At 47.2% G+C, this 19,054-nt stretch overlaps 1 protein-coding gene across 1 annotated transcript in view; it reads left to right on the forward strand.

Moving 5' to 3' along the window:
* The first annotated feature begins 245 nt into the window (after positions 1 to 245).
* The window catches only part of stx1b (syntaxin 1B), a 196,532-nt gene continuing 177,723 nt past the window's right edge, over positions 246 to 19,054 (forward strand). The window contains exon 1 of the mRNA XM_072484177.1: positions 246 to 330. Within this exon, the coding sequence (XP_072340278.1) occupies positions 301 to 330 (30 nt within the window). The 5' untranslated portion in view covers positions 246 to 300. The remainder of the gene's footprint in view (positions 331 to 19,054) is intronic.

Here is a 19,054-nt window from a genome sequence, read left to right on the forward strand (position 1 = left end):
TTTTTCCCCCTTGCCTGGTTAAAATTATTTAAAAAATAAAGCATTGAACCCGAGGACAAATCATTTTTATCTTCCCCCACCCATCCCACCGGACTGCGGGCCTTCCGAATAGAGGCTGCATGCGGCCTACCAGGTAGGCCTCAAAAGGAGCCTTGCTCTGAACTACAACTCCCACAATGCTGAGGGGGGGGGGGGTGGAGGGAGCGTTGTCAATCAAAGGGCTTTGCGCAGGCGCGTTCTCTGCCCTGGACCAGCCGAGCAACATCATCTGGGGAGATAGCTGCAACATCTCAGAGCATCATGAAGGACCGCACACAGGAGCTGAGGAGTGTAAGCAAGATTAAAACGGCTTTTAACCCGTCGGCACTGGTTGAACCTCTGAGCGCAGGCACCTCTTTTTTATGTTTGTCTTTTTTTGTCTCTTTGGGGTTTGGGGGGGAAAAACAATCCAGAGAGAGAGAGAGAGAGGCAAAATCCAAATTCGTCTGTGGCTGTCGAATCGTAATTAAATATTTAAACGGTGCCAGTACTGTGAGCTGAAATGGGAGGAATCTAAAAAAGGAGAAAGGCGAGAGAGTGTGGCGGGGAGAAATCCAAATGAAGGAGGGTAAAGGCAGCTGGCTGAGTCAGATAATGGAGTGAGTGCAGTGGGGAATTTGCTTTGAGCATTCATCACTGCAAAGACAGGCGAGAGAGAGAGAGGGGGAGGGAGGGAGGCAGATAATTGCACTGGAGATTCGAGCCACCATCCCCTAGGCTGACTGCAATTTTTTGCTGCCTGCTCCAACTTGGGTTGGGGAGAGGGTGATCTCCACAGGTTTGCATTGCCAGGTGTCCCTTGGTCTCCCTTCCGATCGAAGGATGTTTGATGACTGCCGGCTGGATGGCTGCAGGTCCTGCCTGGAGTTGTGGCAGCACAGGAGAGAGAGAGAGAGAGAGAGAGGCGAAGGAGGCACAGGGGAGGAGTAATTGGCAGCTTTCTGAAACGAGGCGGTCCATCTCCCCCTCACGGCCTTCTTTAACCTTCCAGACTCCGGCGCAGGGAATGAATCAATCGTTCTGATTTCTGGTTATTGTTTTGAGGGGAACTGAAAAGGTTCAGTTCTTGCAAGAGGGCTCTGTGTGTGTGCGTCTGTGCGTGAGTATCTGTGTCTATCTGGATGACCGAGAGTTTATGTCTGTGTGAGTGAGTCTCTCTGTATATGTCTGTGTGAGAGAGAGAGTGTGTGTGTTTGTGCTTTTCTGTGTCTGGGTGCCTGTGCTGGAGACTGTGTGTATGTGTGTTTTTCTGTACATGTGTGCCTGTGTGGGTGTGTGTGTCTATGTACTGTGTGTGTCTCTGCAACTGTGTCTGTGCAGGCACGTGTGTGTATCTGACTTTGCATATCTGTGAGTCTCGTGTGTCTCAATGTGTGGGTGTGTGTCTAGAGGTTTATGTGTGTGTTTGAGCCTGTGTGTGTCTCAGTATGTTTATGAGCGTGTGTGTTTCAGTGTGAGTGTGTGTGAGCATGCGTGTGCCTGAGTGTTTCAGTATGTCGGCATGTGTGTGTCTCTCTGTCTGTCTGTCTCTCATTATGTTTGTGTGTGTATGTATGTGAGCGTATCTCTGTGTTTGTGTGTGTCTCTGAAGGTGTGTCTGTTTCAGAAGGTGTATGAAGGTGTGTGTTTGTGTGTGTGTCTCTGAAGGTGTGCATATGACTGAATGTGTGCACGAGAGTTTCTAAAGGTGGATATGTGTCTCCCTTTCTCTCTCTGCTTTCTTCTGTGGGTGATTTTTTTATCATGGAATGTGGTAGTCGGTCATCAGGGAACACATATTTCCCATCCCCCAAAGTTCAGGTAGTGGGAGCGAAAAGGAAGTGTTAGAGTGAGGGGTGTGGAATATATCAGTGTTACAGTGAGGGGTGTGGGATATTTCAGTGTGTTACAGTGAGGGGTGAGGGATATATCAGAGTGTTACAGTGAGGGGTGTGGGGTATATCAGAGTGTTACAGTGAGGGGTGTGGGGTATATCAGAATGTTACAGTGTGGTGTGTGGGGTATATCAGAGTGTTACAGTGAGGGGTGTGGTATATATCAGAGTGTGACAGTGAGGGGTGGGGGATACACCAGTGTTACAGTGAGGGTGTGGGATATATCAGTGTTACAGTGAGGGGTGTGGGATACACCAGTGTTACAGTGAGGGTGTGGGATATATCAGTGTTACAGTGAGGGGTGTGGGATATATAAGAGTTACAGTGAGGGGTGTGGGGTATATCAGAGTGTTACAGTGAGGGGTGTGGGGTATATCAGAGTGTTACAGTGAGGTGTGTGGGGTATATCAGAGTGTTACAGTGAGGGGGGTGGGGTATATCAGAGTGTTACAGTGAGGTGTGTGGGGTATATCAGAGTGTTACAGTGAGGGGTGTGGGATATATCAGTGTTACAGTGAGGGGTGTGGGGTACATCAGAGTGTTACAGTGAGGGGTGTGGGATATATCAGTGTTACAGTGAGGGGTGTGGGGTACATCAGAGTGTTACACTGAAGGGTGTGGGTATATCAGAGTTACAGTGAGGGGTGTGGGATATATCAGAGTGTTACAGTGAGGGGTGTGGGATATATCAGTGTTACAGTGAGGGGTGTGGGATATATCAGAGTGTTACAGTGAGGGGTGTGGGATATATCAGTGTTACAGTGAGGGGTGTGGGATATATCAGAGTTACAGTGAGGGATGTGGGATATTTCAGTGTATTACGGTGAGGAGTGTGGGATATTTCAGAGTGTTACAGTGAGGGGTGTGGGACATTTCAGTGTGTTACGGTGAGGAGTGCGGGATATATCAGAGTGTTACAGTGAGGGGTGTGGGATATTTCAGTGTGTTACAGTGAGGGGTGTGGGATATTTCAGTGTGTTACAGTGAGGAGAGTGGGATATTTCAGTGTGTTACAGTGAAGGGTTTGGGATATTTCAGTGTGTTACGGTGAGGAGAGTGGGATATTTCAGTGTGTTACAGTGAGGAGAGTGGGATATTTCAGTGTATTACAGTGAGGGGTGTGGGATATTTCAGAGTGTTACAGTGAGGGGTGTGGGATATTTCAGTGTGTTACAGTGAGGAGAGTGGGATATTTCAGTGTGTTACAGTGAGGGGTGTGGGATATTTCAGTGTGTTACAGTGAGGAGAGTGGGATATTTCAGTGTGTTACAGTGAGGGGTGTGGGATATTTCAGTGTGTTACGGTGAGGAGAGTGGGATATTTCAGTGTGTTACAGTGAGGAGAGTGGGATATTTCAGTGTGTTACAGTCAAGGGTTTGGGGTCTATCAGTGTGTTACAGTGAGGGGTATGGTATATTTCAGTGTGTTACTGCGAAGGGTTTGGGGTCTATCAGTGTGTTACAGTGAGGGGTGTGGGATATTTCAGTGTGTTACAGTGAGGGGCGTGGAATATATCAGTGTGTTACAGTGAGGGGTGTGTGATATTTCTGTGTGTTACAGTGAGGAGAGTGGGATATTTCAGTGTGTTACAGTGAGGTGTGGGGGATATTTCAGTGTGTTACGGTGTGGGGTGTGGGATATTTCAGAGTGTTACGGTGAGGAGTGTGGGATATTTCAGTGTGTTACGGTGAGGAGTGTGGGATATTTCAGTGTGTTACAGTGAGGAGAGTGGGATATTTCAGTGTGTTACAGTGAGGGGTGTGGAATATATCAGTGTTACAGTGAGGGGTGTCGGATATTTCAGTGTGTTACAGTGAGGGGTGTGGGGTATATCAGTGTTACAGTGAGGGGTGTGGGATATATCAGAGTGTTACAGTGAGAGGTGTGGGGTATATCAGAGTGTTACAGTGAGGGGTGTGGGGTATATCAGTGTTACAGTGAGGGGTGTGGGATATATCAGAGTGTTACAGTGAGGGGTGTGGGATATTTCAGTGTTACAGTGAGGGGTGTGGGATATATCAGACTGTTACAGTGAGGGGTGTGGGGTACATCAGAGTGTTACAGTGAGGGGTGTGGGGTACATCAGAGTGTTACAGTGAGGGGTGTGGGATATATCAGAGTTACAGTGAGGGGTGTGGGGTGTATCAGTATTACAGTGAGGGGTGTGGAATATATCAGAGTTACAGTGAGGGGTGTGGGATATATCAGAGCTACAGTGAGGGGTGTGGGATATATCAGTGTTACAGTGAAGGGTGTGGGATATATCAGAGTGTTACAGTGAGGGGTGTGGAATATATCAGTGTGTTACAGTGAGGGGTGTGGAATATATCAGTGTTACAGTGAGGGGTGTGGGATATTTCAGTGTGTTACAGTGAGGGGTGTGGGGTATATCATTGTTACATTGAGGGGTGTGGGATATATCAGAGTGTTACAGTGAGAGGTGTGGGGTATATGTGAGTGTTACAGTGAGGGGTGTGGTATATATCAGAGTGTGACAGTGAGAGGTGTGGGGTATATCAGAGTGTTACAGTGAGGTGTGTGGGGTATATCAGTGTGTTACAGTGAGGGGTGTGGAATATATCAGTGTTACAGTGAGGGGTGTGGGATATTTCAGTGTATTACGGTGAGGAGTGTGGGATATTTCAGAGTGTTACAGTGAGGGCTGTGGGATATTTCAGTGTGTTACGGTGAGGAGTGCGGGATATATCAGAGTGTTACAGTGAGGGGTGTGGGATATTTCAGTGTGTTACAGTGAGGGGTGTGGGATAGTTCCGTGTGTTACAGTGAGGAGTGTGGGCTATTTCAGTGTGTTACAGTGAGGAGTGTGGGATATTTCAGTGTGTTACGGTGAGGGGTATGGGATATTTCAGTGTGTTACGGTGAGGAGTGTGGGATATTTCAGTGTGTTACAGTGAGGGGTGTGGGATATTTCAGTGTGTTACAGTGAGGAGAGTGGGATATTTCAGTGTGTTACAGTCAAGGGTTTTGGGTCTATCAGTGTGTTACAGTGAGGGGTATGGGATATTTCAGTGTGTTACAGTGAGGGGTGTGGGATATTTCAGTGTGTTACAGTGAGGAGAGTGGGATATTTCAGTGTGTTACAGTGAGGGGTGTGGGATATTTCAGTGAGTTACAGTGAGGAGAGTAGGATATTTCAGTGTGTTACAGTCAAGGGTTTGGGGTCTATCAGTGTGTTACAGTGAGGGGTATGGGATATTTCAGTGTGTTACTGCGAAGGGTTTGGGGTCTATCAGTGTGTTACAGTGAGGGGTGTGGGATATTTCAGTGTGTTACAGTGAGGGGTGTGGAATATATCAGTGTGTTACAGTGAGGGGTGTGGGATATTTCAGTGTGTTACAGTGAGGAGAGTGGGATATTTCAGTGTGTTACAGTGAGGTGTGGGGGATATTTCAGTGTGTTACGGTGTGGGGTGTGGGATATTTCAGAGTGTTACGGTGAGGAGTGTGGGATATTTCAGTGTGTTACGGTGAGGAGTGTGGGATATTTCAGTGTGTTACAGTGAGGAGAGTGGGATATTTCAGTGTGTTACAGTGAGGGGTGTGGAATATATCAGTGTTACAGTGAGGGGTGTGGGATATTTCAGTGTGTTACAGTGAGGGGTGTGGGGTATATCATTGTTACAGTGAGGGGTGTGGGATATATCAGAGTGTTACAGTGAGAGGTGTGGGGTATATGTGAGTGTTACAGTGAGGGGTGTGGTATATATCAGAGTGTGACAGTGAGAGGTGTGGGGTATATCAGAGTGTTACAGTGAGGTGTGTGGGGTATATCAGTGTTACAGTGAGGGGTGTGGGATATATCAGAGTGTTACAGTGAGTGGTGTGGGATATTTCAGTGTGTTACGGTGAGGAGTGTGGGATATTTCAGTGTGTTACGGTGAGGAGTGTGGGATATTTTTCCGTGTGTTACAGTGAGGGGTGTGGGATATTTCAGTGTGTTACTGTGAGGAGTGTGGGATATTTCAGTGTGTTACAGTGAGGAGTGTGGGATATTTCAGTGTGATACAGTGAGGAGTGTGGGATATTTCAGTGTGTTACGGTGAGGAGTGTGGGATATATCAGAGTGTTACAGTGAGGGGTGTGGGGTATATCAGAGTGTTACAGTGAGGGGTGTGGGATATATCAGAGTGTTACAGTGAGGGGTGTGGAATATATCAGAGTTACAGTGAGGGGTGTGGGATATATCAGAGTGTTACAGTGAGGGGTGTGGGGTATATCAGAGTATTACAGTAAGGGGTGTGGGGTATATCAGTGTTACAGTGAGGGGTGTGGGATATATCAGAGTGTTACAGTGAGGAGTGTGGGATATATCAGAGTGTTACAGTGAGGGGTGTGGAATATATCAGTGATACAGTGAGTGGTGTGGAATATATCAGAGTGTTACAGTGAGGGGTGTGGGGTATATCAGAGTGTTACAGTGTGGTGTGTGGGGTATATCAGAGTGTTACAGTGAGGGGTGTGGGGTATATCAGATTGTTACAGTGTGGTGTGCGGGGTATATTAGAGTGTTACAGTGAGGGGTGTGGAATATATCAGAGTGTTACAGTGAGGGGTTTGGAATATATCAGTGTTACAGTGAGGGGTGTGGGGTATATCAGAGTGTTACAGTGAGGTGTGAGGGGTATATCAGAGAGTTACAGTGAGGGGTGTGGGGTATAACAGTGTTACAGTGAGGTGTGTGGGATATATCAGAATATTACAGTGAGGGTTGTGGGGTATATCAGAGTGTTACAGTGAGGGGTGTGGGGTATATCAGAGTGTTACAGTGAGGGGTGTGGGGTATAGTAGAGTGTTACAGTGATGGGTGTGGGGTATATCAGAGTTTTACAGTGAGGGGTGTGGGATATATCAGTGTTACAGTGAGGGGTGTGGGATATATCAGAGTGTTACAGTGAGGGGTGTGGGGTATATCAGAGTGTTACAGCGAGGGGTGTGGGATATATCAGAGTGTTACAGTGAAGGGTGTGGGATATATCAGAGTGTTACAGTGAGGGGTGTGGGATATATCAGAGTGTTACAGTGAGGGGTGTGGGGTATATCAGAGTGTTACAGTGAGGGGAGTGGGGTATATCAGAGTGTTACAGCGAGGGGTGTGGGATATATCAGAGTGTTACAGTGAGGGGTGTGAGGTATATCAGATTGTTACAGCGAGGGGTGTGGGATATATCAGAGTGTTACAGTGAAGGGTGTGGGATATATCAGAGTGTTACAGTGAGTGGTGTGGAATATATCAGTGTTACGTTGAGGGGTGTGGGATATATCAGAGTGTTACAGTGAGGGGTGTGGGATATATCAGAGTGTTACAGTGAGGGGTGTGGGATATATCAGAGTGTTACAGTGAGGGGTGTGGGATATATCAGAGTGTTACAGTGAGGTGTGTGGGGTGTATCAGAGTGTTACAGTGAGGGGTGTGGGGTGTATCAGAGTGTTACAGTGAGGGGTGTGGGATATATCAGAGTGTTACAGTGAGGGGTGTGGAATATATCAGAGTGTTACAGTGAGGGGTGTGGAATATATCAGAGTGTTACAGTGAGGGGTGTGGGGTATATCAGAGTGTTAAAGTGAGGTGTGTGGGGTGTATCAGAGTGTTACAGTGAGGGCTGTGGGATATATCAGAGTGTTACAGTGAGGGGTGTGGAATATATCAGAGTGTTACAGTGAGGGGTGTGGAATATTTCAGTGTGTTACAGTGAGGAGTGTGGGCTATTTCAGTGTGTTACAGTGAGGAGTGTGGGATATTTCAGTGTGTTCCGGTGAGGGGTGTGGGATATTTCAGTGTGTTACAGTGAGGAGTGTGGGGTATATCTGAGTGTTACAGTGAGGGGTGTGGGATATTTCAGTGTGTTACAGTGAGGGGTGTGGGATATTTCAGTGTGTTACAGTGAGGAGTGTGGGCTATTTCAGTGTGTTACAGTGAGGAGTGTGGGATATTTCAGTGTGTTACGGTGAGGGGTGTGGGATATTTCATTGTGTTACAGTGAGGAGTGTGGGATATTTCAGTGTGTTTCGTTGAGGAGTCTGGGCTATTTCAGTGTGTTACAGTGAGGAGTGTGGGATATTTCAGTGTGTTACGGTGAGGGGTGTGGGATATTTCAGTGTGTTACGGTGAGGGGTGTGGGATATTTCAGTGTGTTACAGTTAGGAGTGTGTGATATTTCAGTGTGTTACAGTGAGGAGTGTGGGATATTTCTGTGTGTTACAGTGAGGAGTGTGGGATATTTCAGTGTGTTACGGTGAGGGGTGTGGGATATTTCATTGTGTTACAGTGAGGAGTGTGGGATATTTCAGTGTGTTTCGTTGAGGAGTCTGGGCTATTTCAGTGTGTTACAGTGAGGAGTGTGGGATATTTCAGTGTGTTACGGTGAGGGGTGTGGGATATTTCAGTGTGTTACGGTGAGGGGTGTGGGATATTTCAGTGTGTTACAGTGAGGAGTGTGGGATATTTCAGTGTGTTACAGTGAGGAGTGTGGGATATTTCTGTGTGTTACAGTGAGGAGTGTGGGATATTTCAGTGTGTTACGGTGAGGAGTGTGGGATATTTCAGTGTGTTACGGTGAGGAGTGTGGGATATTTCAGTGTGTTACGGTGAGGAGTCTGGGCTATTTCAGTGTGTTACGGTGAGGGGTGTGGGATATTTCAGTGTGTTACGGTGAGGGGTGTGGGATATTTCAGTGTGTTACAGTGAGGAGTGTGGGATATTTCAGTGTGTTACAGTGAGGAGTGTGGGATATTTCAGTGTGATACAGTGAGGAGTGTGGGATATTTCAGTGTGTTACGGTGAGGAGTGTGGGATATATCAGAGTGTTACAGTGAGGGGTGTGGGGTATATCAGAGTGTTACAGTGAGGGGTGTGGGATATATCAGAGTGTTACAGTGAGGGGTGTGGAATATATCAGAGTTACAGTGAGGGGTGTGGGATATATCAGAGTGTTACAGTGAGGGGTGTGGGGTATATCAGAGTATTACAGTAAGGGGTGTGGGGTATATCAGTGTTACAGTGAGGGGTGTGGGATATATCAGAGTGTTACAGTGAGGAGTGTGGGATATATCAGAGTGTTACAGTGAGGGGTGTGGAATATATCAGTGATACAGTGAGTGGTGTGGAATATATCAGAGTGTTACAGTGAGGGGTGTGGGGTATATCAGAGTGTTACAGTGTGGTGTGTGGGGTATATCAGAGTGTTACAGTGAGGGGTGTGGGGTATATCAGATTGTTACAGTGTGGTGTGCGGGGTATATTAGAGTGTTACAGTGAGGGGTGTGGAAGATATCAGAGTGTTACAGTGAGGGGTGTGGAATATATCAGTGTTACAGTGAGGGGTGTGGGGTATATCAGAGTGTTACAGTGAGGTGTGAGGGGTATATCAGAGAGTTACAGTGAGGGGTGTGGGGTATAACAGTGTTACAGTGAGGTGTGTGGGATATATCAGAATATTACAGTGAGGGTTGTGGGGTATATCAGAGTGTTACAGTGAGGGGTGTGGGGTATATCAGAGTGTTACAGTGAGGGGTGTGGGGTATAGTAGAGTGTTACAGTGATGGGTGTGGGGTATATCAGAGTTTTACAGTGAGGGGTGTGGGATATATCAGTGTTACAGTGAGGGGTGTGGGATATATCAGAGTGTTACAGTGAGGGGTGTGGGGTATATCAGAGTGTTACAGCGAGGGGTGTGGGATATATCAGAGTGTTACAGTGAAGGGTGTGGGATATATCAGAGTGTTACAGTGAGGGGTGTGGGATATATCAGAGTGTTACAGTGAGGGGTGTGGTGTATATCAGAGTGTTACAGTGAGGGGAGTGGGGTATATCAGAGTGTTACAGCGAGGGGTGTGGGATATATCAGAGTGTTACAGTGAGGGGTGTGAGGTATATCAGATTGTTACAGCGAGGGGTGTGGGATATATCAGAGTGTTACAGTGAAGGGTGTGGGATATATCAGAGTGTTACAGTGAGTGGTGTGGAATATATCAGTGTTACGTTGAGGGGTGTGGGATATATCAGAGTGTTACAGTGAGGGGTGTGGGATATATCAGAGTGTTACAGTGAGGGGTGTGGGATATATCAGAGTGTTACAGTGAGGGGTGTGGGATATATCAGAGTGTTACAGTGAGGTGTGTGGGGTGTATCAGAGTGTTACAGTGAGGGGTGTGGGGTGTATCAGAGTGTTACAGTGAGGGGTGTGGGATATATCAGAGTGTTACAGTGAGGGGTGTGGAATATATCAGAGTGTTACAGTGAGGGGTGTGGAATATATCAGAGTGTTACAGTGAGGGGTGTGGGGTATATCAGAGTGTTAAAGTGAGGTGTGTGGGGTGTATCAGAGTGTTACAGTGAGGGCTGTGGGATATATCAGAGTGTTACAGTGAGGGGTGTGGAATATATCAGAGTGTTACAGTGAGGGGTGTGGAATATTTCAGTGTGTTACAGTGAGGAGTGTGGGCGATTTCAGTGTGTTACAGTGAGGAGTGTGGGATATTTCAGTGTGTTCCGGTGAGGGGTGTGGGATATTTCAGTGTGTTACAGTGAGGAGTGTGGGGTATATCTGAGTGTTACAGTGAGGGGTGTGGGATATTTCAGTGTGTTACAGTGAGGGGTGTGGGATATTTCAGTGTGTTACAGTGAGGAGTGTGGGCTATTTCAGTGTGTTACAGTGAGGAGTGTGGGATATTTCAGTGTGTTACGGTGAGGGGTGTGGGATATTTCATTGTGTTACAGTGAGGAGTGTGGGATATTTCAGTGTGTTTCGTTGAGGAGTCTGGGCTATTTCAGTGTGTTACAGTGAGGAGTGTGGGATATTTCAGTGTGTTACGGTGAGGGGTGTGGGATATTTCAGTGTGTTACGGTGAGGGGTGTGGGATATTTCAGTGTGTTACAGTGAGGAGTGTGGGATATTTCAGTGTGTTACAGTGAGGAGTGTGGGATATTTCTGTGTGTTACAGTGAGGAGTGTGGGATATTTCAGTGTGTTACGGTGAGGGGTGTGGGATATTTCATTGTGTTACAGTGAGGAGTGTGGGATATTTCAGTGTGTTTCGTTGAGGAGTCTGGGCTATTTCAGTGTGTTACAGTGAGGAGTGTGGGATATTTCAGTGTGTTACGGTGAGGGGTGTGGGATATTTCAGTGTGTTACGGTGAGGGGTGTGGGATATTTCAGTGTGTTACAGTGAGGAGTGTGGGATATTTCAGTGTGTTACAGTGAGGAGTGTGGGATATTTCTGTGTGTTACAGTGAGGAGTGTGGGATATTTCAGTGTGTTACGGTGAGGAGTGTGGGATATTTCAGTGTGTTACGGTGAGGAGTGTGGGATATTTCAGTGTGTTACGGTGAGGAGTCTGGGCTATTTCAGTGTGTTACGGTGAGGGGTGTGGGATATTTCAGTGTGTTACGGTGAGGGGTGTGGGATATTTCAGTGTGTTACAGTGAGGAGTGTGGGATATTTCAGTGTGTTACAGTGAGGAGTGTGGGATATTTCAGTGTGATACAGTGAGGAGTGTGGGATATTTCAGTGTGTTACGGTGAGGAGTGTGGGATATATCAGAGTGTTACAGTGAGGGGTGTGGGGTATATCAGAGTGTTACAGTGAGGGGTGTGGGATATATCAGAGTGTTACAGTGAGGGGTGTGGAATATATCAGAGTTACAGTGAGGGGTGTGGGATATATCAGAGTGTTACAGTGAGGGGTGTGGGGTATATCAGAGTATTACAGTAAGGGGTGTGGGGTATATCAGTGTTACAGTGAGGGGTGTGGGATATATCAGAGTGTTACAGTGAGGAGTGTGGGATATATCAGAGTGTTACAGTGAGGGGTGTGGAATATATCAGTGATACAGTGAGTGGTGTGGAATATATCAGAGTGTTACAGTGAGGGGTGTGGGGTATATCAGAGTGTTACAGTGTGGTGTGTGGGGTATATCAGAGTGTTACAGTGAGGGGTGTGGGGTATATCAGATTGTTACAGTGTGGTGTGCGGGGTATATTAGAGTGTTACAGTGAGGGGTGTGGAATATATCAGTGTTACAGTGAGGGGTGTGGGGTATATCAGAGTGTTACAGTGAGGTGTGAGGGGTATATCAGAGAGTTACAGTGAGGGGTGTGGGATATAACAGTGTTACAGTGAGGTGTGTGGGATATATCAGAATATTACAGTGAGGGTTGTGGGGTATATCAGAGTGTTACAGTGAGGGGTGTGGGGTATATCAGAGTGTTACAGTGAGGGGTGTGGGGTATAGTAGAGTGTTACAGTGATGGGTGTGGGGTATATCAGAGTGTTACAGTGAGGGGAGTGGGGTATATCAGAGTGTTACAGTGAGGTGTGTGGGGTGTATCAGAGTGTTACAGTGAGGGGTGTGGGGTGTATCAGAGTGTTACAGTGAGGGGTGTGGGATATATCAGAGTGTTACAGTGAGGGGTGTGGAATATATCAGAGTGTTACAGTGAGGGGTGTGGAATATATCAGAGTGTTACAGTGAGGGGTGTGGGTATATCAGAGTGTTAAAGTGAGGTGTGTGGGGTGTATCAGAGTGTTACAGTGAGGGCTGTGGGATATATCAGAGTGTTACAGTGAGGGGTGTGGAATATATCAGAGTGTTACAGTGAGGGGTGTGGAATATTTCAGTGTGTTACAGTGAGGAGTGTGGGCTATTTCAGTGTGTTACAGTGAGGAGTGTGGGATATTTCAGTGTGTTCCGGTGAGGGGTGTGGGATATTTCAGTGTGTTACAGTGAGGAGTGTGGGGTATATCTGAGTGTTACAGTGAGGGGTGTGGGATATTTCAGTGTGTTACAGTGAGGGGTGTGGGATATTTCAGTGTGTTACAGTGAGGAGTGTGGGCTATTTCAGTGTGTTACAGTGAGGAGTGTGGGATATTTCAGTGTGTTACGGTGAGGGGTGTGGGATATTTCATTGTGTTACAGTGAGGAGTGTGGGATATTTCAGTGTGTTTCGTTGAGGAGTCTGGGCTATTTCAGTGTGTTACAGTGAGGAGTGTGGGATATTTCAGTGTGTTACGGTGAGGGGTGTGGGATATTTCAGTGTGTTACGGTGAGGGGTGTGGGATATTTCAGTGTGTTACAGTGAGGAGTGTGGGATATTTCAGTGTGTTACAGTGAGGAGTGTGGGTTATTTCTGTGTGTTACAGTGAGGAGTGTGGGATATTTCAGTGTGTTACGGTGAGGAGTGTGGGATATTTCAGTGTGTTACGGTGAGGAGTGTGGGATATTTCAGTGTGTTACGGTGAGGAGTCTGGGCTATTTCAGTGTGTTACGGTGAGGGGTGTGGGATATTTCAGTGTGTTACGGTGAGGGGTGTGGGATATTTCAGTGTGTTACAGTGAGGAGTGTGGGATATTTCAGTGTGTTACAGTGAGGAGAGTGGGATATTTCAGTGTGTTACGGTGAGGAGTGTGGGCTATTTCAGTGTGTTACGGTGAGGGGTGTGGGATATTTCAGTGTGTTACGGTGAGGAGTGTGGGATATTTCAGTGTGTTACGGTTAGGAGTGTGGGCTATTTCAGTGTGTTACAGTGAGGAGTGTGGGATATTTCAGTGTGTTACGGTGAGGAGAGTGGGATATTTCAGTGTGTTACGGTTAGGAGTGTGGGCTATTTCAGTGTGTTACAGTGAGGAGTGTGGGATATGTCAGTGTGTTACGGTGAGGAGTGTGGGATATTTCAGTGTGTTACGGTGAGGAGTGTGGGATATTTCAGTGTGTTGCGGTGAGGAATGTGGGATATTTCAGTGTGTTACGGTTAGGAGTGTGGCCTATTTCAGTGTGTTACAGTGAGGAGTGTGGGCTATTTCAGTGTGTTACGGTTAGGTGTGTGGGATATTTCAGTGTATTACGGTGAGGAGAGTGGGATATTTCAGTGTGTTACGGTGAGGGGTGTGGGATATTTCCGTGTGTTACGGTGAGGGGTGTGGGATATTTCAGTGTGTTACAGTGAGGGGTGTGGGATATTTCAGTGTGTTACGGTGAGGAGTGTGGGATATTTCAGTGTGTTACAGTGAGGGGTGTGGGATATTTCAGTGTGTTACAGTAAGGAGAGTGGGATATTTCAGTGTGTTACGGTGAGGAGTGTGGGCTATTTCAGTGTGTTACAGTGAGGGGTATGGGATATTTCACTGTATTACGGTGAGGGGTGTGGGATATTTCAGTGTGTTACAGTGAGGAGTGTGGGATATTTCAGTGTGTTACAGTGAGGAGAGTGGGATATTGCAGTGTGTTACGGTGAGGCGTGTGGGATATTTCAGTGTGTTACGGTGAGGAGTGTGGAGTATATCAGTGTTACAGTGAGGGGTGTGGGATATTTCAGTGTGTTACGGTGAGGTGTTTGGGGTATATCAGAGTGTTACAGTGAGGTGTGTTGGATATATCAGAGTGTTACAGTGAGGGGTGTGGGATATATCAGTGTTACAGTGAGGGGTGTGTGGTATATCAGTGTGTTACTGTGAAGGGTGTGGGGTATATCAGAGTGTTACAGTGAGGGTTGTGGGGTATATCAGAGTGTTACAGCGAGGGGTGTGGGATATATCGGAGAGTTACAACGAGGGTGTAGGATATATCAGAGTGTTACAGTGAGTGGTGTGGGGTATATCAGTGTGTTGCAGTGAAGGGTGTAGGGAATATCAGAGTATTACAGTGAGTGGTGTAGGGTATATTTGAGTGTTACAGTGAGGGGTGTGGGGTATATCAGTCAGCTACCGCAAGGGGTGTGGGGTATAGCAGAGTGTTACAGTGAAGGGTGTGGGTATATCAGTGTGTTACAGTCAGGGGGGTGGGGCATATCGGAGTGTTACAGTGAGGGTGTGGTATATCAGAGTGTTACAGTGAGGGGTGTGGGGTATATCAGAGAGATACAGTGAGGGATGTGGGGTAAATCAGTGTGTTACAGTCAGGGGTGTGGGGTATATCAGTGTGTTACAGTGAGGGGTGTGGGGTATATCTGAGTGTTACAGTGAGGAATGTGGGGTACATCAGTGTGTTACAGTGAAGGGTGTGGTGTCCATCAGTGCGTTACAGTGATGTGTGTGGGGTATATCAGAGTGTTAAAGTGAGGGGTGTGGGGTCCATCAGAGTGTTACAGTGAGGGGTGTGGGGTATATCAGAGTGTTACAGTGAGGGGTGTGGGGTATATCAGAGTGTTAAAGTGAGAGGTGTGGGGTCCATCAGAGTGTTACAGTGAGGGGTGTGGGGTATATCAGAGTGTTAAAGTGAGGGGTGTGGGATATATCAGAGTGTTACAGTGAGGGGTGTGGGATATATCAGAGTGTTACAGTGAGGGGTGTGGGGTATATCAGAGTGTTACAGTGAGGGGTGTGGGGTATATCGGTGTGTTACACTGAGGGGTGTGGGGTATATCAGAGTGTTACAGTGAGGGGTGTGGGGTATATCGGTGTGTTACACTGAGGGGTGTGGGGTATATCAGAGTGTTACAGTGAGGGGTGTGGGATATATCAGAGTGTTACAGTGAGGGGTGTGGGGTATATCAGAGTGTTACAGTGAGGGGTGTGGGGTATATCGGTGTGTTACAGTGAGGGGTGTGGGATATATCAGAGTGTTACAGTGAGGGGTGTGGGGTATATCAGAGTGTTACAGTGAGGGGTGTGGGATATATCAGAGTGTTACAGTGAGGGGTGTGGGGTATATCAGAGTGTTACAGTGAGGGGTGTGGGGTATATCGGTGTGTTACACTGAGGGGTGTGGGGTATATCAGAGTGTTACGTACATAAAAAGCAAAAGGGTAGCCAGGGAAAGGGTTGGCCCACTGAAGGATAGGCAAGGGAATCTATGTGTGGAGCCAGAGGAAATGGGCGAGGTACTAAATGAATACTTTGCATCAGTATTCACCAAAGAGAAGGAATTGGTAGATGTTGAGTCTGGAGAAGGGTGTGTAGATAGCCTGGGTCACATTGAGATCCAAAAAGAAGAGGTGTTGGGTGTCTTAAAAAATATTAAGGTAGATAAGTCCCCAGGGCCTGATGGGACCTACCCCAGAATACTGAAGGAGGCTGGAGAGGAAATTGCTGAGGCCATGACGGAAATCTTTGGATCCTCGCTGTCTTCGGGGGATGTCCCGGAGGACTGGAGAATAGCCAATGTTGTCACTCTGTTTAAGAAGGGTAGCAAGGATAATCCCGGGAACTACAGGCCGGTGAGCCTTACTTCAGTGGTAGGGAAATTACTGGAGAGAATTCTTCGAGACAGGATCTACTCCCATTTGGAAGCAAATGGACGTATTAGTGAGAGGCAGCACGGTTTTGTGAAGGGGAGGTCGTGTCTCACTAACTTGATAGAGTTTTTCGAGGAGGTCACTAAGATGATTGATGCAGGTAGGGCAGTGGATGTTGTCTATATGGACTTCAGTAAGGCCTTTGACAAGGTCCCTCATGGTAGACTAGTACAAAAGGTGAAGTCACACGGGATCAGGGGTGAGCTGGCAAGGTGGATACAGAACTGGCTAGGCCATAGAAGGCAGAGAGTAGCAATGGAAGGATGCTTTTCTAATTGGAGGGCTGTGACCAGTGGTGTTCCACAGGGATCAGTGCTGGGGCCTTTGCTCTTTGTAGCATATGTAAATGATTTGGAGGAAAATGTAACTGGTCTGATTAGTAAGTTTGCAGACGACACAAAGGTTGGTGGAATTGCGGATAGCGATGAGGACTGTCGGAGGATACAGCAGGATTTAGATTGTTTGGAGACTTGGGCGGAGAGATGGCAGATGGAGTTTAATCCGGACAAATGTGAGGTAATGCATTTTGGAAGGTCTAATGCAGGTAGGGAATATACGGTGAATGGTAGAACCCTCAAGAGTATTGAAAGTCAAAGAGATCTAGGAGTACAGGTCCACAGGTCACTGAAAGGGGCAACACAGGTGGAGAAGGTAGTCAAGAAGGCATACGGCATGCTTGCCTTCAGTGGCCGGGGCATTGAGTATAAGAATTGGCAAGTCATGTTGCAGCTGTATAGAACCTTAGTTAGGCCACACTTGGAGTATAGTGTTCAATTCTGGTCGCCACACTACCAGAAGGATGTGGAGGCTTTAGAGAGGGTGCAGAAGAGATTTACCAGAATGTTGCCTGGTATGGAGGGCATTAGCTATGAGGAGCGGTTGAATAAACTCGGTTTGTTCTCACTGGAACGAAGGAGGTTGAGGGGCGACCTGTTAGAGGTATACAAAATTATGAGGGGCATAGACAGAGTGGATAGTCAGAGGCTTTTACCCAGGGTAGCGGGGTCAATTACTAGGGGGCATAGGTTTAAGGTGAGAGGGGCAAGGTTTAGAGTAGATGTACGAGGCAAGTTTTTTACGCAGAGGGTAGTGGGTGCCTGGAACTCGTTACCGGAGGAGGTGGTGGAAGCAGGGACGATAGTGACATTTAAGGGGCATCTTGACAAATACATGAATAGGATGGGAATAGAGGGATACGGACCCAGGAAGTGTAGAAGATTGTAGTTTAGTCGGGCAGCATGGTCGGCACGGGCTTGGAGGGCCGAAGGGCCTGTTCCTATGCTGTACATTTCTTTGTTCTTTGTTCTTTGTTCAAAGGTGTGGGGTCCATCAGAGTGTTACAGTGAGGGGAGTGGGGTATATCAGTGTGTTACAGTGAGGGGTGTGGGGTATATCAAAGTGTTACAGTGAAGGGTGTGGGGTAAATCAGAGTGTTAAAGTGAGGGGTGTGGTGTATATCAGAGTGTTAAAGTGAGGGGTGTGGTGTATATCAGAGTGTTACAGTGAGGGGTGTGGGGTATATCAGAGTGTTAAAGTGAGGGGTGTGGTGTATATCAGAGTGTTACAGTGAGGGGTGTGGGGTATATCAGAGTGTTACAGTGAAGGGTGTGGGGTAAATCAGAGTGTTACAGTGAGGGGTGTGGGGTATATCAGAGTGTTAAAGTGAGGGGTGTGGTGTATATCATAGTGTTACAGTGAGGGGTGTGGGGTATATCAGAGTGTTACAGCGAGGGGTGTGGGATATATCAGAGTGTTAAAGTGAGGGGTGTGGTGTATATCAGAGTGTTACAGTGAGGGGTGTGGGGTATATCAGAGTGTTACAGTGAGGGGTGTGGGGTATATCAGAGTGTTAAAGTGAGGGGTGTGGTGTATATCAGAGTGTTACAGTGAGGGGTGTGGTGTATATCAGAGTGTTACAGTGAGGGGTGTGGGGTATATCAGAGTGTTACAGTGAAGGGTGTGGGGTAAATCAGAGTGTTACAGTGAGGGGTGTGGGGTATATCAGAGTGTTAAAGTGAGGGGTGTGGTGTATATCAGAGTGTTACAGTGAGGGGTGTGGGGTATATCAGAGTGTTACAGCGAGGGGTGTGGGATATATCAGAGTGTTACAGTGAGGGGTGTGGGGTATATCAGAGTGTTACAGTGAGGGGTGTGGGTTATATCAGAGTGTTACAGTGAGGGGTGTGGGGTATATCAGAGTGTTACAGTGAGGGTTGTGGGATATATCAGAGTGTTACAGCGAGGGGTGTGGGATATATCAGAGTGTTACAGTGAGGGGTGTGGGGTATATCAGAGTGTTACAGCGAGGGGTGTGGGATATATCAGAGTGTTACAGTGAGGGGTGTGGGGTATATCAGAGTGTTACAGTGAGGGGTGTGGGTTATATCAGAGTGTTACAGTGAGGGGTGTGGGGTATATCAGAGTGTTACAGTGAGGGGTGTGGGATATATCAGAGTGTTAAAGTGAGGGGTGTGGGGTATATCAGAGTGTTACAGTGAGGGTTGTGGGATATATCAGAGTGTTACAGTGAGGTGTGTGGTGTCTATCAGAGTGTTACAGTGAGGGGTGTGGGATATATCAGAGTGTTACCGTGAGGGTTGTGGGGTATATGTGAGTGTTACAGTGAGGGGTGTGGGGTATATCTGACTGTTGCAGTGAGGGGTGTGGGGTATAGCAGAGTGTTACAGTGAGGGGTGTGGGTATATCAGAGCGTTACAGTGAGGGGTGTGGGTTATATATCAGTGTGTTACAGTGAAGGGTGTGGGGTATATGAGAGTGTTACCGTGAGGGTTGTGGGTATATCTGACTGTTACAGTGAGTGGTGTGGGGTATATCTGAGTGTTACAGTGAGGGGTGTGGGATATTTCAGTGTGTTACAGTGAGGAGTGTGGGATA

Source organism: Scyliorhinus torazame, chromosome 19, assembly GCF_047496885.1.
Source record: "Scyliorhinus torazame isolate Kashiwa2021f chromosome 19, sScyTor2.1, whole genome shotgun sequence".
NCBI classification, from domain to species: Eukaryota; Metazoa; Chordata; class Chondrichthyes; order Carcharhiniformes; family Scyliorhinidae; genus Scyliorhinus; species Scyliorhinus torazame.